Source organism: Melospiza georgiana, chromosome 5 (genome assembly GCF_028018845.1).
Source record: "Melospiza georgiana isolate bMelGeo1 chromosome 5, bMelGeo1.pri, whole genome shotgun sequence".
Taxonomy (NCBI): domain Eukaryota; kingdom Metazoa; phylum Chordata; class Aves; order Passeriformes; family Passerellidae; genus Melospiza; species Melospiza georgiana.
In genome coordinates this window covers 62,218,867-62,236,126 of record NC_080434.1, presented here as the reverse complement: position 1 = coordinate 62,236,126, position 17,260 = coordinate 62,218,867, and the positions used below count along the sequence as shown (strand labels likewise).

General features: G+C 36.5%; 1 protein-coding gene across 1 annotated transcript in view; it reads left to right on the top strand.

Moving 5' to 3' along the window:
* ADGRA3 (adhesion G protein-coupled receptor A3) overlaps positions 1-14,079 on the top strand; it is a 52,963-nt gene extending 38,884 nt beyond the window's left edge. The window contains exons 11-19 of the mRNA XM_058024906.1: positions 751-912; positions 1,188-1,391; positions 2,482-2,695; positions 2,812-3,020; positions 7,613-7,737; positions 8,273-8,396; positions 9,959-10,104; positions 12,218-12,313; positions 12,501-14,079. Of these exons, the coding sequence (XP_057880889.1) occupies positions 751-912; positions 1,188-1,391; positions 2,482-2,695; positions 2,812-3,020; positions 7,613-7,737; positions 8,273-8,396; positions 9,959-10,104; positions 12,218-12,313; positions 12,501-13,743 (2,523 nt within the window). The 3' untranslated portion in view covers positions 13,744-14,079. The remainder of the gene's footprint in view (positions 1-750; positions 913-1,187; positions 1,392-2,481; positions 2,696-2,811; positions 3,021-7,612; positions 7,738-8,272; positions 8,397-9,958; positions 10,105-12,217; positions 12,314-12,500) is intronic.
* The last annotated feature ends 3,181 nt before the right edge of the window (positions 14,080-17,260 follow it).

Genomic DNA, 17,260 nt, shown 5'->3' with positions numbered 1-17,260 from the left:
AAAATTATACTCATCTTTGCTTTTGGTCCAGTATTTGTCATTGCTCCTTAAATGTGAAAATCTTGCATAGGTCAATGTTGTCAATATTTTTGGTAGAGAGGCCTAAATAAGTAAGTTCCCTTTATCATTTGTTTTTCATACAGAAGGCAGGGTAAGGACTGAACTTCAAAACAATGTAATTGATGGTTTGAAAGCAGCACTGGTACCTATGGATATTTGCTGTCTCTCTCATGTAAATCTGTGACATAAAACAGGTCATGCAAATTTGAAGGCAAACAAGAAAGCAATTTTAAAAAAGTTTGACTTGCTAAAAGGAAGCAAAACAGATGGGTTGTATACTAATTTTTGCCTGTTTTCTCTTTTCCTATTATCTTCTGTTATAGATGCAAACTGTATTATAGTTGATTTATAGTTTTGGTTTCCAAGTTGATTGTAAATGGTCCTCTTAAGCAGTTAGTACAGTAGAAGGTGGAGTATCACACCATTTCCTTTTAATAAAATATTTATCATGGGTTTTTTCCTGAGTACTATATAAACAGACACATTCTATTGGCACTACATTTTTCTTCAGTGGGAGTAAGTGTCCAAGTCAAAGTTTTTCAGTATCAACGTGATGAGGTGATTGAAATAGGAGCAACCATTTTCTTTGTGCTTTTTGTGCTGCCAACTCACTTTGTGTTTTCTGATGATGACCCTGCCTGCTGAATGCTTTCACACCTATAAAAGAGTCTTACTTCTCTTCCATGTTAGCTTGGCGACGTCATGGTGGACATAGCAAGTAATATTATGTTGGCTGATGAACGTGTTCTGTGGATGGCACAAAGGGAAGCCAAGGCTTGCACCAGAATTGTACAGTGTCTACAGAAAATCGCTATGTATCGGCTTGCAAATGGAGCTCAAGTTTATTCTACTGTAAGCATGAATTTATTTGTTTATTTAGAGGAGGTTTTGCTCACTCTTGAATTGGAATAGCTTTCTACTTTTCTTAATAAATGCTGGCATTATCTAAAATGCCTATTATTTCTGAAGGGAGTAGAGCAATACTCTGAAAAGATTTATACCTGCCAGATAACTGAGATGGTTTTCTGGATGTGTTTTTCTGTGAAGACAGAGAATCCCGTTTAGATTATTTATTATCCTGTCTGTGGTGTGTAAAACCATTTAATGTTTGATTTTTGTTGTTACAGTATTCTCCAAATATTGCTCTTGAGGCCTATGTAATAAAGGCTGCTGGTTTCACTGGGATGACTTGCACCGTATTTCAGAAAGTGGCTACATCAGACCGTACAGGACTCAGTGATTATGGGAGAAGAGACCCAGATGGAAATCTAGATAAACAACTAAGCTTTAAGTGCAATGTTTCAAATACCCTGTCAAGCCTGGCTTTAAAGGTGGGATGCTCTTTGTTTCCCTACTGACTTTGCAATTATATATATGAATAATTTGGCAAGCAAGTTGATTGTTACTAATTTCTAAGTTGAAATTTGCATTTTTGTGTAATCCAAAATGACTGTGAGAAGAATTAAAGGGGTAAAGGACAATAAAGCTTGATTATAAAATAGTTGTTTTAATGGACACAGATTTTAATAAGTAGGTGTCGTTTTCTTCATTGTAACTTCGTAACTTGTAAGATCCTTTCTGACTTTTTCACAAGTATGGAAATTGAGACGCTTCCTAGTTTGTAATAATACATCTTTATTTTTCTGTACTTTCACCTTAATTACTTATTAAATCAGATATTAGCAGTGTCCTTAAAAATGTGAAATATTCTGCTCAGAGTAATACTGTAATTAAGCATGAAGTAGAAGATGGACCTGTGATAGTTTTGTGTGTGCATGTGCATATACACACACTCACCTACATGTATTACATCTCTGTATGGGTGTGTATGAAATGGAAACACTTCCTCATATTCCATAAAAGTATTTTTTTCAATTATATTCCCCAACTTACCAGTTTGTTTTTAGCACTTAATTTGCTTGAATGCCACTGCAGGATGTATATTACAATTTATGCTTGTGTAATTCTGTGAAATTATATGCATGCTTCTCACTCAAGTAGTATTTACACACAAGTAAAACCACCCTGTTTGTACACAGCATTTTGTTTTGAATGGTACTAGTGCACAATTGCAGCATTTCTCTCTGCTTGTGTTGGTTGCTGCTTCTCGTTGCTAATAGTCTAGTCTCAAAAACCTCTCGTAATACTTTACTTATACCAACTTTAACTTTAGTCTCTGTAACAGTTACCATAAAGTAACCACAGAATCTTTTTTTCTTTTAAAAATGTTTTAAGGCTTTAATAACCTGATTAAGCTATTTTATCCTGGATTACTTGAAAACACTGTCAAATAGGTTGGTCATGATGCATAGTCTGCTAAATGCATTCATCTCTGACTCTGTACATATAGAGGAGTTGCTAATTTAATCTCTGTAAAGAACATAATTTTCTCGTTTGAACTTTAAAAATGTTTGTTTCTAGAACACAATTGTAGAAGCCTCTATCCAGTTGCCAGCTTCCCTTTTCACCCAAAAACAAAAAAGAGAAATCAGACCAGCAGATGAATCTGTCTACAAGCTTCAGCTTATTGCATTTCGCAATGGAAAGCTTTTCCCAGCAACAGGAAATTCAACAAACCTGGCTGACGATGGGAAACGTCGCACAGTTGTGACTCCAGTTATTCTTACCAAGATAGGTTTGTTTTTATTATTACTTTTTTATGATCTTTAGCAAACAATTTTGATTCCCTTATTTTGATTAATGTGCTAGTTTCATGCTGAGAAATGTGCAAATACATTTTGTTTGTAACAGATGGATTGAACGGAGCCAGTCCCCACGTTCCTATCAACGTGACACTGCGGCGCATTGCGCACGGAGCAGATGCTGTTGCAGCTCAGTGGGACTTCGACCTCCTGAACGGACAGGGGGGATGGAAATCTGATGGCTGTCGCATCCTTCTGTCTGATGAAAATATTACCACCATTCAGTGCTACTCCCTCAGCAACTATGCTGTGTTAATGGTATGACACTTGGGAATTTAATTTCTCTCTGGAACTTAAAAATGTTTCAAAATACTATTTTGCTTTGGTTTTTTGAGTTAAGGAAAACAAACATTCCCACCCTCCATTTCACATAAAACTAGACATAATAAATACATCTTTAGTTTTTGCTGTTGTTGATGTAAACGTTGAGGTTAGATGAGGTTTAAGCAGAAATCTATCAAAGTGTAATTAATTGGGTAATAAATAATTAATGAACAACTGGATATGCTAGGAAGAAAGAATTTTCATATGCAAAGTATTATATTATAGGAAGACATTTTAATTAGTTACTTAATCAAATTCAGGAGCTTCCATGAACTTTAGTCTATGAATAACAGGCTATCTTCAACTATTACTGCTCTTTTTTTAAACTGCCTTCTCTGTGTTAGATTTGTTGACTTTGTCAGTTGACCAGGAGTGTTTCCCAACTATTTTATCTGTGATCCATAACCAAAGACAGTTATTTCACTCCAAATTAATTGTTAATTCACTAGTTGTATGTCTGTTAACAGAAGACATCAGTGGAAATGGAAAAAAGATCAAAACGCTTAGTAGCTATGAAAAATATTTTTTAAATACTGCTGAAAGATAGTATCCAAAATCTAGTCTAAGCGTATTGGTATCAATAAAATGGTTAACCACTTCTGAAGCATGGTGAAGAGACACTTTCTTTTAGTGCTCCTCACTTGGGAAGCTAAATTTCTTCTTTGTCTGTTCTCAGAATTCTTAATTTTAGAGTCTGGCCTGGGAAACTTCCCTTTTTATAGATGGTGACTGCTACCCTGCTCATCAATAATCCCTACAGAGACTAAATTATAAAATGTGATACATAAATAAGATGGACTGGTAGTGAAATATTATGAGATTTAGGAAATGCTGTTAAATGTAAATTTGGCATGGGTTTTGTGGCAGTTAATGTGTTCCATGTGGAACTAAATATATATTTTATGTAGTCATACATGGAAGAAGGAGCACTCTTTTATGATGATCAGTGGATTAGAAGATGATATTTTTCTTTAGCAACTCAGATTTTTAAAAATCTTCCTCAGAAGAGAATTAAATGGTAATTACCAGGCTAAACTTACATAAAATTGATTTACATGCCAGGCTTTTTAAAAGAGCTCAAAGAGAGCAACTTTTCTATTTACCTTTGAGGGTAGTGTTTTAAATTACTTTAAACTTCGGCAATCAAGTAAACCTCTACAAGTAGTGCTCCTTTCTTTGATATTTTTAAAATATATAATAATTTCCTAAAATTTAGCAGCATCTGTTAAAACAGAAATAAAATTCATTTGTATGTATAATATGCATGTAAAGAGAGATTATGCTTTAAATTGGTCACATTTCTGTCACCTGGAGGAAGAAAAATGAAAAGCATGTTCAGTCTGCTTCTATGAAGACTAGTTTTGAATTAACACATGGTAAGATTATATGAGTATCCTCTTGTGAATTGTAGAGGGAACTGTTAACAATCAGAAATCAAGTTAGAGAAAGGGGCAGCTTTGTTCTTTTCCTGTCAGTAGCTCTTGTTGTACACTCGCTCAAAACTGGTATTCTTTAAATATTAAGCACTTTGCAAAACGTTAGGCTGTAGGGACTGGAGAGGAGGGGCCCAGAATAACACTCACCTGACAGATGTTCTTTGCACACAGATAATTCACTGCAGAAACTCTGGATGTCTCTGTGCTGCTAAAAAAGCTTTTCATAATGCCTATCCATATATTAACCAAAAAAGCCATAATAGCCTACTTACTTTCTGGACTCCCATCATGTTGTGCAAGTCTGGCTTCTGACTCCGGCTCAGAGGAAGTTCTTCTGGGTTGAGTTTTAGAAGTTTGCTCTTTAATCCAGCAGTTGTCATTAACATCAAATATGTGAAACAGCAGAGGCAGGAGAGACCTGAGCATGGTGGTTCATCATCCTGGCTTGGATGGTGAATGACTTAACCAGAGCTATTTCACTCTATTTTATTCTACTTTACTTTAGTACATATATGTGTAGAAGAAAGGAATATGTAGTGTACTGACCCTCTTCATACATTTCAGAATGTGAAGTCCTCTGATAAGGAAACACATCACTGAGTGCCTGGTTTTCTGATCTAATGATTTAGGAAGATGCAGTTGTAAAAATTTGTATTTATTTGGAGATTATCTTCGCCACCGTTTAATAATAGAAGAGATAAGCAGAAGGCTCAGCTGAAAACTCTTTATAGACTGAACAGAAGGAAAAAACCCAGCAAAAGTGCTTGAGAAGAAACAAGAGTTCTGCTAATTAACTATAAACTCCCCAGTATTCTTAATGCCATCTCTACTATTACTGTCATTCTTTTTTACTCAGTAATTATTTAGGATCAGTTTAACTCAGAAATAACATTATTTGCTCTCATTACTCTTTTTACTAGATGAAAAATGTTAGTGGAATGGATAAAGAATTCCATTGATTTATTCCATTGGTTATTGGGTCAAGGCCTCAGCTATCTAGGCAAGGCATATACTGAGTTTCCTCACATGTTTTAGAAGATTATTGTAAGTCCTGTGATTTTGTAGCTCTCATTGTCGAAATTCACACCAATACATACCTGACACCAGTCTGGAAGCAGCAAGCAGAATTGCCCTATAGTTTGTATTGCCTGGTACTCCTGGGCTAGGTGTGACTAAACATTTGCTCATGCTTGTAACAGCAGAGAGTTCTCAAGGATCCCCAGCTGCATAACAACCAGGCCATGGGTAGTGTTGAAATGAGATGACACTGGCTGCCTGAGGCAAAAATTCTTATGGTCCTTTGCCAGGTGCCAAAGTAAACCAAATAGATAAGAATCAAACTGACAACTTGATTAAATTAGTTTGAAATGAGGTTGTTGAGTTAGTTAGGAATAACGAATTTATATTCTGATGAAAGAACAATTGAAGGTATGGTGAAGAGACTGTTGACTCTAATTTAATTCAAAAACTCTTTTTCTGTCCATAAAATCAGATTACTGATTTTAGGCTTAAAAATATCACTGCTTTTTCTCAAAACTGACTGAAACTTCTTCCCAATCTTTTACTGTTCTTTCTTAATGCTAAGTTTTTTCTCCTTTTCTTCAGGACACTTTTGAACTTTGCCAACTCCAGAAGTTTAAGAATAACTTACTCAGAATCGTAAGGGAGAGATTTTTTTCTGTATCCTGTCCATTCCAAAAAATTACTTTTAATTGATTTTTTTTCACTAATCATAGTTAAGTAAATTTACTGTATTTTTGCTGAGGACTACAGTTTCTTTTGAGTTGTCATGTCATGTCTGCGTCCCCTCCCCACTGCTGGAACTCTAGTAAATTATAACTGCTTCCAAACAGAATTATTTCTTCTTCTGAGTAAATTGAAATCTGGGCAGATACAGAAAATTTAATTGGTGCTATGGAGCTGTTGAATTCTCTTAGAATTATCAACTATCTATTCTGGTCAAACAGGTAATCATAGAATAACAGTCTGGTAGGAACATCTGGTGCTGTTTGGTCCAGTTAACCTGCTCAAAGTTGGACTGCTTTTAAAGTCAAATCTTACTGCTCCAGATCACATTCAGTCAATCTTTTAGTATCTCCAGGGACACAGGCTCTCTGGGCAGTATGTGACCACTTCAGAATTTTTCTCCTGTGTCTAATCAGAATTTTCTGTGTTGCTGGTAGTGTCAGTTTCCTTTCATTAGTGGATGGCTCAGCTCCAAGAAGAGTTTAAAAGAGTTTGACTTGGTCTTCTTTATACCATCCCAGTAGGTAGTTTAATACAATAATGAGATTTCTCCCCTCTTCCTTTTCTTCTTAAAGATAAAAGACCTCATCTTCAGCCTCAGACAGTGTATGCTTCAGGATACACTGCTGGTATCCTGGTGATCTGTTAGACTTGCTCCATCCATTAAGTCAGTGTCTTTCTCGTGCTGGGGAGCCTCAAACTGCAGCTTCTGCAGGCTGGTCTCTCAGCAGCAGGAAAGGATCAGCTCACCCACTTGCTGTGTCAGTGCTCACACAGCAAAGGCTGGCCTTGGGCTACAGGTGACATTGCTGACTTGTGGTTGGCTTTTGTCTACCACTAACTCAGGTTGTTTTCTAAGCAGTCCAATGCCCAGCCTCTGTTTTTGTGTGCATAGGGTCATTCCATTCCAGATGCAGATCCTTTAACATTTTCCTGTCTGTGATGTTCTATGGGCTGGTAAAGAAGATAATCACAACTGAAACACAGTTATTCCACATCTGTACATAGAAATATTTTAAGATGAAGAAAATTGTGTGTTTCTTTAAGCTGCTGATCTCTCTGTATCTTCAAAAATATATTAAGTTGAACTGCTCTATAAGAATTGTGACTGCATTTATAAAGGTCAGCCAGAATAGCAGGTAATTGCAGAAGAAACCCAGAAATAAAAAATAAATAATTGAAGAGTTGTTTTGGGACCAGTGGGAAAGGAAAGAAGACATTTCATCTGGAAGGTGTTTACTTCTTGTAAAGTTCTTCACTTTATTTTTTGTGTTCCCTTTGTCATTGCCTCACCCTCAAAAAATAGATACAGTGGACTAATGTTTTTTTTGTTTTTGTTGTCAGGACTTGACTGGAGCTGAGTTATATACACAGCCAGCTGACCTTCTGCATCCAGTAATTTATGCCACTGCCATGGTCTTGCTGATGTGCCTGTTGATGATCATGGTCAGTTACATATACCATCACAGGTAGGAATCAGAATTACCAGACTAGGAAAATGAGTTTGATCAGCTTAGGACTACCTTTTCTATTTTGTAAGAAGAGCATGATATAGTAATATGCTTTCAGTGGTTTTTTTTTCCCTATAAAATTTGTTGATGCAAACTAACAGTTATGCAAGTAGCTATTTTGTCTTTCTTGAGTATGATAATTTAGCTGTCAAAACCATGTCTCTCCTTTAATTCTTCATTTTGCTTCATGAATGATAAAAAAGAGGAGGCCATTCAATAATAATGATAGAATTTAACAAACTGTTCAGCCTTTTACATTTCTGTTGATGTGAAAGCTTGAATCCTAAAATTTTTAACTCGTGCCCCAAATAGATGTATAAAGTTGGTAATAGGTGGGTGTTTTAATTTAAGATTGTATTTGATTACAAAGTATGTGGTAGTTAAATGATCTTTAAGAGGAATTATATGTTGTTTATCACTAGAATATCTTGCTAGTTTCTGAAAACAATATTGTAGCTGTGTTTTATATTGTCTAATTTGTTTCTTTTAACAGTGTGATCAGGATCAGTGTTAAAAGCTGGCATATGTTAGTTAACTTGAGCTTTCATATTTTCCTGACATGTGTGGTGTTTATTGGAGGCATAACTCAGACCAGGAATGCCAGTATTTGTCAAGCAGTAAGTAAAACTTTGTTACTGGTTTTGTACTTTTATTTATGAATATGCCCTCCTTGCCACTTACAGAACTCTAATGCTGCATAGGCATTCATCAAAATATAAAATCTAGAAAAAAAATGTTTTGCTTTAAGTCATCTAGTCCAACACCCCTGCAGTAAAGATGGACATCTTCAATTTGATCAGATTGCTCAGAGCCCCATCCAACCTGACCTGCAATATTTCCAGAGACTGGGCATCTAATATCTCTCTGAGCAACCTGTGCCTGTGTTTTGCCAGTCTCATTGTAAAATCCTAACTTTCTTACATCTAATATAAATCAACAGTCTTTCATTTTAAAGTCATTCCTCCTATCACTACATACCCTTGTAAAATGTGCAACAGGTATTTTTTCCCAAAATGCTACCACAGAAACTAAGTTTTATTGGTTATTTCTGTTTTTGAGACTGACTTACTATGAAATTATTTTACAGGCCTGTATGTAGCCTTTAGAGGCCATGTGAGATCTGATTTTCACAGGTATTAAAATACCTATTTCCATTTGCTCAGTGTAACTGAAGGGGAGGGGAGAGAAGTGCTTCAAGACTCCATGCTTTATTGAGACTCCTTCTTTTTACTGATTTGCCCTTCAAAAATTGCCATCTCAATTCAGTTGCAGTGTTTCAGTATAACAGTTCCTGCTTTCAAAAAATGTTAGTGAAAATTTAATTTTTTTATCCAGTGGTTACAAAAATTTTCAAGTCCCACACCATAATATTCTATAATGGTTTTTATTTGAATTTACTGGATTTATTACGTTGACGGTTCAAAGTGTTGCACTAAAATATATCCCTGAACTTTCTCCTATGCGTGCACACACATACACACCTTTTTTCATACCTTCCTGGAGACAGAAATCCTCCAGAAGAAACCTTGTGATACAGATAGGCTGTTTAAAAGTTGTGTGTTTTTACACACACTTGTAGTCAGCTTAATTGGACCCTTCTTCATGCATGTGCTGTCATGGCAGTGTTTGCTTGTGAACAAGGCAGCAGAGGATAAGGAGATTCCACTGTGAAACAGACTGCATTAATGTTAGGGCAGGTTAAATATCTTTATCTTTGCATTATGTTAAAATTGCTGATGAGTGTTGGCTGGCTGTGTTTTGCCATCTGCTCCATACTTATCACAGTATCATGAGTTTGCTGTTCTCTTACTTGTTTCAATTTGAATGATATCTGTAACACAGGACATTTTAAATTAAGTCTTATGTAAAATACAGTTTCCTAAAGTGTATGATTGATATGTACACTTCTGAAAGTGTTTTTCTCCTGTTACTAAGTTTTAAAGGTTTGCATTACATATTTTTGTTGTTTTAAACTATAATAACTTGATTTTTTTTAAATATTATGACAATCACTTGATGGAGTGGTCGTATAAAATAAGACGGTTTTTTTCTCTAGAATTGAGCTTTTGAAAATTTCAGGTTTATGGCGAGTTGTGAGTTTAATGAATTCTGTATTAACTTAGTAGAAAGGAAATATTTAGGGATTAATTGTTTTTTTGTTGTCTATTTTTGTTTTAAGGTTGGGATAATTCTCCATTATTCCACTCTTGCAACAGTACTGTGGCTGGGAGTGACATCTCGTAATATTTACAAGCAGGTAACCAAAAAAGCAAAAAGGTGTCAAGATCCTGATGAGCCACCTCCTCCACCCAGGCCAATGCTGAGGTGAGTTGTTTGTTTCTGTGGCTCCTTATTTCCCAGGTTATATACGTTTATATTCTGACCAGAAAATGTAAAAAGTCGATCCCCTTGTGTTTTCTCCAGGTCTGTTAAGTTCCTTTAGATTTTTTTGTTCCTCAGTGTTATGTTAAGGAGGATGAGCTGAAAGACTGTTGGTGTTAGTGTATTACAGATGCAATGCTGAGTTGCTGATTGGTAAATTAAAAATCAGAAGTGTTTCAGCATCACCACTGAAGGTTTGTTTAGGACTTTAGATAGCAACACAACCCATAAAATTGTCAGAACAAAGAATATGTAGAGCTGTTAACACAATTTAACACTGCAATTTAAGTAAATACAGTTAAATATATTTTCCAAAGATTGTTTACAAAATTATTTGAAAAATAGGAGTGTCACTTATTGTCAAATGAAAATAGTGTTTTTTGTGTGATGTTCCTCCTAAAATTTTCATTTCTGAAATCCTAGAAATGAGACAAACTAATTCTCTGTTAAATTCACATATGTGCAATGCTCTTATTAGAAAATACTGAAGTACCTTGTTCGTGTTGCCTCCTCAGCTTCTGGATGTTAATTAAAAACTGCTACTGTGAAATCATCCACAAGGTGGCAGAAGTTGATTAACTTTGATTAGTCACAGGCAAATATTTGAAGAACTTCATTTTGAAAGTACAGAGACTGCAGAAAAACAGAAGTGCTTTTCTGATTATTTTCAATAACCTTTTCTATGCTACATACAAGCATTTTATATCCCTTATTACTTATTATGAAGTTTCTGCTTTGGAAAACATTGCAGTAAAATTACCAACCTCACAGGCTCAGCTCTGAATAGACATGAACATGCCATTTTAGGTGTGAGCACCTCATTTCTGACAGTGGCAGTAGCTCTGGAGGCAAGTATCCAAGAGAAAAATGGAGCAAACAGGTTTTGTATTTCTCAGACTTTCTCAGTGTCTAGCTTCCTGCAGATCAGGAATTTCCTCAGTTGGACAGATATGTGATGTCTTTGTATAGAAAGGCTGTAGAAGAATTATTTTTTTCTGCTGTCTTTTAAACTTAGGTTCAAAATAAAACTGCCATTAATGTAGTACTTGTACAAATAAAGATTTGTCTGACCAGCTCCTGATTACTGCATCAAGATATAGAACAGGCCAATGTCAGAATCTGATCTTTGTAGGATTCATCAAGTAAATAATAAATTGAGTGTATCTTGATTTCCAAAAAATTCATAATTTCCTTTAGACTGTTATTTTGTGTCTCAAGCAAGACAAGATTAATTTCAGGTGAATTGTCAGAAATGCAGTGGAAAAGTCCAGGACCACCCTAATAGGTGTCCCCTGTTGATAAAAACCAAATGGTCACCTGCATGTCACAGTAAGAGTTTTCACTTTTGTGTTCTGATCTGAATTTGAACTGGATTAGTATAAGCTGCAGGACTGAGTGCTGTTAATTTGACTGCTGATCAATAATTATTGATCTGCCACTAATGAGTGCAATGTGAATTCATACAAATCAGAATGAAAAGTGAGATATTCCATCAACATAGGCCCTTTTTCTTCTTGAAAGTGTACAGTTTTCATCAATACCACCACAGGGAAACAGGAAGGATATACTATAAAATTAGAGAATCCATTAAAAATTTTAAAAAACCAAAACCAACCTGCCATCAGCTGAACCCCTGCACCCAAAAAAATTTCAGCTAACAGCGTATAAAATATTAGGCAGATTCATCTGGGGAACACAGGACATACCACTTAGTATTTTTATTCTAAGTTTCCTTTTTCTTTTCTAGCAGTTTACAACTTCTGAGTGCTTTTGCTTCTTCCTTCTAACACTGTATGCTTTTATTCAGTCTCTGCGAGTGGGAGGTGGGAGTGAGCAGCTTTGAGAGAGAGACAGCTTATTGCACGAGGAGAAAAACTGTAGTGAGGAAGACTTAGAAAACAATTGATACTGCCAAAGCCCAAACCTGATTCACCCTGTTTAGTTTCATGAAGAGCTTGTATGCTTCCCAAATCCTGGAAAGCTCTAATTTCCCTCATGGTGACTTAAAATCCATTCCACTTAAGCAGCTGCTGATAAATTTGTTTTATTTTTTTAGGTTCTACCTTATTGGTGGAGGGATCCCTATCATAGTTTGTGGAATAACAGCTGCAGCAAACATCCGAAATTATGGCAGCAGACCTAATGCACCTTAGTAAGTACCCTATAAGTGAGAGCTTTGTCCTCAGATTTATTAGGCTTGCTTTTCTTTGAATGCTTGTTGCAATTAATTCTGATTCTCCCTGAAAACATAACACAGACAAGATCATGTCAATGAACTGAAAAAGCATAAGTGACTTGTGCGAGATGTTAACTTATTCTTTGGTTTGTTTCTTTTGCAGTTGCTGGATGGCTTGGGAACCTAGCTTAGGAGCATTTTATGGACCTGCTAGCTTTATAATTTTCATAAACTGCATGTATTTCCTGAGTATATTCATCCAACTAAAGCGTCACCCTGAGCGCAAATACGAGCTGAAGGAGCCCGTTGAGGAGCAGCAGCGTCTGGCCACCAACGAGCACGGGGAACTGGCCCATCAGGATTCCTTGTCAGTGTCCCTGGTGTCCACATCTGCTCTGGAGAATGAACACAGTTTTCCAGCACAGCTTCTGGGAGTGGGCCTTACTTTGGTTTTGTATGTTACACTGTGGATCTTTGGAGCTCTGTCCATCTCCCTATATTATCCTATGGACCTGATCTTCAGCTGTTTTTTTGGGGTGACATGTCTAAGCCTCAGTGCCTTTCTTATGGTGCACCATTGCATTAACAGGGAAGATGTCAGGCATGCTTGGATAACAACGTGCTGCCCAGGAAGGAGCACATATTCAGTGCAAGTAAATGTGCCACCCTCCAGTTCCAGTGGAACCAACGGAGAGGCCCCAAAATGCACCAACAGTAGCGCAGAATCCTCATGCACAAATAAAAGTGCCTCAAGCCTAAAAAATTCGTCTCAAGGTTGTAAACTAACTAACTTACAAGCTGCAGCAGCTCAGTGCCACCCTACTTCCCTGCCATTGAACACAGGTCCTCAACTTGATAACAGTCTGACTGAGCATTCAGTAGATAACGATATCAAAATGCACGTAGCTCCGTTAGAGGTGCAGTTCCGGACAAACGGACACCCCAGCCGGCACCATAAGAACCGGAGCAAGGGCCATCGTGCCAGCAGGCTTGCAGTGCTGAGGGAATACGCCTACGACGTTCCCACGAGCGTGGAAGGAAGTGTGCAAAATGGCTTACCCAAAACGCGCCAGAGCAACAGCGAAGGGCACTCCAGGAGCAGAAGGGCCTATCTGGCATACAGGGAACGTCAGTATAACCAGTCCCAGCAAGAAAGCAGTGATGCTTGCAGTACGCTTCCAAAAAGTAGCAGAAATACAGAGAAAACAATAGCTACCAACAACAAAAAAGATACTCTGAGGAAACCGATAGCAGCCGAACTTGAAAACCAGCAAAAATCTTATGGCTTAAATTTAGCCATCCAGAATGGGCCACTGAAAAGCAGTGGACAGGATGGACCTTTGCTCACTGCAGACAGTACTGGTAATATTAGAACTGGGTTATGGAAACACGAAACTACTGTGTAGCATTATAATTCTTTGTGGGATGAATCCATATAAACTGTGATTACACATTCCTAAAGCTATTAACACTTTTAAAGACTGTTTACAAACTGTAGGTACTTAATGCAGGGAGGGAACAAAGATAATATGCCAAGCAAAAAATGTTATGCAACATTACCTTTGCTGTTGTTACAAAGATGAACTCTTGCTTGGTATTTTGTGAAATTTTTTTGAAGTGTCAGTCTTGAGAGATGCAGAACACAACTTTGTACGTTTTTTTTTACCTGTAACCCTGCAGATGTGTCCACAACACATTTCAAATTTGTATTTAATGTATAATAAATAGTATTTTCCCCAGCAGCCCAAAGTTGCACTTTTTTGTTGGGTATTTAAAATACTACTGCAGTGAATGTCGTATTGATTTTACTGTTTCATTATCTGAAACTTATGAGCTTCCATTACCAAGACAGTACTGAAGTTACAGTTTTCTACACTCAGATTGTTGACACCTCAGTGTAAACAAGATAATGTTTTATATCATTCTGCTGCTGTGATCAATTTGAATTGTAGTTGCAGAGTGGTGCTTGAGGTTGTACCTGTTTCCAGCATTTATACCCATTTTGTTAAAGCTATGTGTATTAAATAGCAAAAATGCCTCTGTATAATTGAGTACTGATACCACAACTCAGCCTTTAAACAGCAAATGGAATTGGGTTGTATATGCTTGGTTAGTTGGGTACCCACTTCAGACTTGCCACTTTTGGGTGTTTTAGTTAAGTGTATCTGAGTTATGATACAGATCTAACATTGTCCCTACTCAAATACTGTGTTAAATAATTTATAAACTTGTTCAGATATGTTTAATTACTGCTTGCCAGATTTACTGCAGCCTCTAGTAGTCTGACAGTGTGAACTAATTTTCAATTAGTTTGTACAAACCTCTGCAGTAGGACAGTGTTGTTAGAGTTTGGGTTCTGTTTTTACTTCTTGTGGGTAGTAAGCATTTAAGAATTATTTCAGGAACATTTTGACAAGTGTATGACTCAGTTTTCATTGCTATTCTCTTTTCCTGGTTTCAGGAGAGGTGGCTTTTTGCTTGTATCCAACCTTACAGCTACCAAAATGATAGATTCTCAGAAAAATAAGCTTATGGGTATTACCAAAGAAAAGAATTTTAGCTAAATATAAAAATATATAATATCTGTGTTAAATTTATTTGATAAGGTATCAACATATCTTAGACAATTGATTGTTTTGTAATTGCTGTTTGGGTTGTTATTTGGTACAGGTGGGTTCCTTTTGGTGGCAGAAATGTAGTTTTGCACCTAGAAGTCAAAACCAGCAGCTTGATCCTATTTCATTCCAAATGCTGCAAGTCAAGAAAACTGAACTGCAGACAGTAGGGGCACGTGCTTCAAGAGAAACAATCATCTCTTGAGATGAATTTATATATTACACAGCTAGGAGCAATTCACAGTCTGTAGCTCAAACTGACATGCTCTTACAGTATATTTAATCAGGTGTCAGTACTGTGGTTTTTTTATAGTAACAAATGTATGTACTCATGCAAATAATTTCAGCCTACATTTTATCTTTAAAATTATAGTGCTGGAAAACTGTAATTCATGTATACATGAAAGATATTAAAACAGTCCATAGATTATTTATTATCTGAACAAGGTATGATAGGGACTTAGGGTAGGATCAGTTATCCTTTAGAATCTGCCTTCCCATTGCTTTTAGCACTCCTTTTCATAGGTTTGCTTGAATCCAAACATCAGTTTAGTATTTCTTAAAAATTAATTCTATGTGTAATAATTCTGCATAGCTTGATAGTTTGCCCTGTTTTGATGAGATAAAAAGGCTTTTCTCATAGTACCTAATAAACTCTGCCTAGCTTTGGTACAGACAGGGTCATTAATGTAAAATATTTCTTAAATCATCACTCTGATAAACTCTAATGAACATGCTTAGTTCACTCATTGCTATATACATAGCTTTTCATCTAACAAGTGCTTTGGCTCAGATGATAAGACATTGTTCTCTGATACAGTCTCCACAAACACAATGATACTCTCATCTGCTGCATTTTTCATGAAGAATCTTAAATTGAAAGAATTTCTGTAAATGAAATGTGGAAGGCAGGTTATTAGACTTCCGTAAAAGGGGGAATATTCAATATAGTATCTTATTAGGAAAATTAGAAACTAAAAATCTTCAGGCTTTTTCATACCTTCCTAATAATGTAAAGCAAGCTTATTTTCAGAATTGTAATTAATCTTCACATGAAAAACCATCTAAATCACTCCAATGCAAAAAAAAACGCCACCAAAACAAAACCACAAAAAGCTTATTTTGGCCTTCTCAATGGGAAATGGATCAATGAGAGAGTTGCTACAATCATTAATCAGATATATAAAGGAAATCAGATAATACAAAGTGCTATTGTTGGGGGCAGTTTGTATTATCTACAAAAAAATGGAGAGACTAGAAACAGCAGTTAGGGCTGGTTGCCTCCATGATAAAAGTGAATATATTTGTGCAGTCATACTACTGCCCGAAGCAGACTTTGAAAAGCATCATGGGTGTAGTGGAAAAGGGTATAAGCACACCCTGGTTATGGCAAAAAAAGTTTTGGTGGTTTTATCATAGAATGTTGAGGGTTGGAAGGGACCTTAAAGGTAATCTGGTTTCAGCTGCTCCTGCCATGGGCAGGGACACCTCCCACTGGACTGGGATACTCAAGGCCATGTCCAACCTGGCCTTGAACACTGCCAGAGATGGAGCATCCACAACTTCCTGGGCATCCTCTTTCAGTATCTCACCACCCTTAGAGTAAACAATGTCTTCCTAATACATAACCTGAATTTTCCCTCTTCCAATTTGTGCCCCTTACTCCTTGTCTTGTCGCTACAATTCCTGATAAAGTGTTCCTCTCTGACTTCCCTGTATGCCCCTTCAGATCTGGAAGGTGATGAAGTTTACACAGAATTTTCTATCTTTCTGCCTCATGTGAATTGTTAAATGCATGCTATTGACTTGACATATGGTCTCATTTGCACCTTAATTTGGACAAAGGCATCTTTTGTCAATTGGATCTCACCCATTATCAGAACACCTTCAATACTAATAATTTAAGCTTTGTGTAGGTTAAGAAATACTTCAGATGTTGGAAGAAACAATGATTTTTTTATTAAGTTCTTTCATTTTTAATTAATTACATTTTGACCACTGCTCTGTTAGCACTGTGCTGCTTGCTGAAGCTGTTGATGTCTTGTATTGCTGCCTTTTCACATCCCTGAGCAAACTGAAGGGTTGGTTTTATAGGACACAATATTCAGGTTTTAGAGGGCTTAATAGCATAGACATCAGTGAGAAGTACTGTTCTCCTTGGAGTTCAAGATCAACATAAAACATGAAAAAAGCATCATATTTAAATGAACGCACTGTATTTTTAATCCTTGCTTTCAAAAAAGGGAACCTGTTGTGTTGTAGGAGTTTGGTTTTAGTTTAAGTGAGGCTTATATAAATTTGCTTCCCA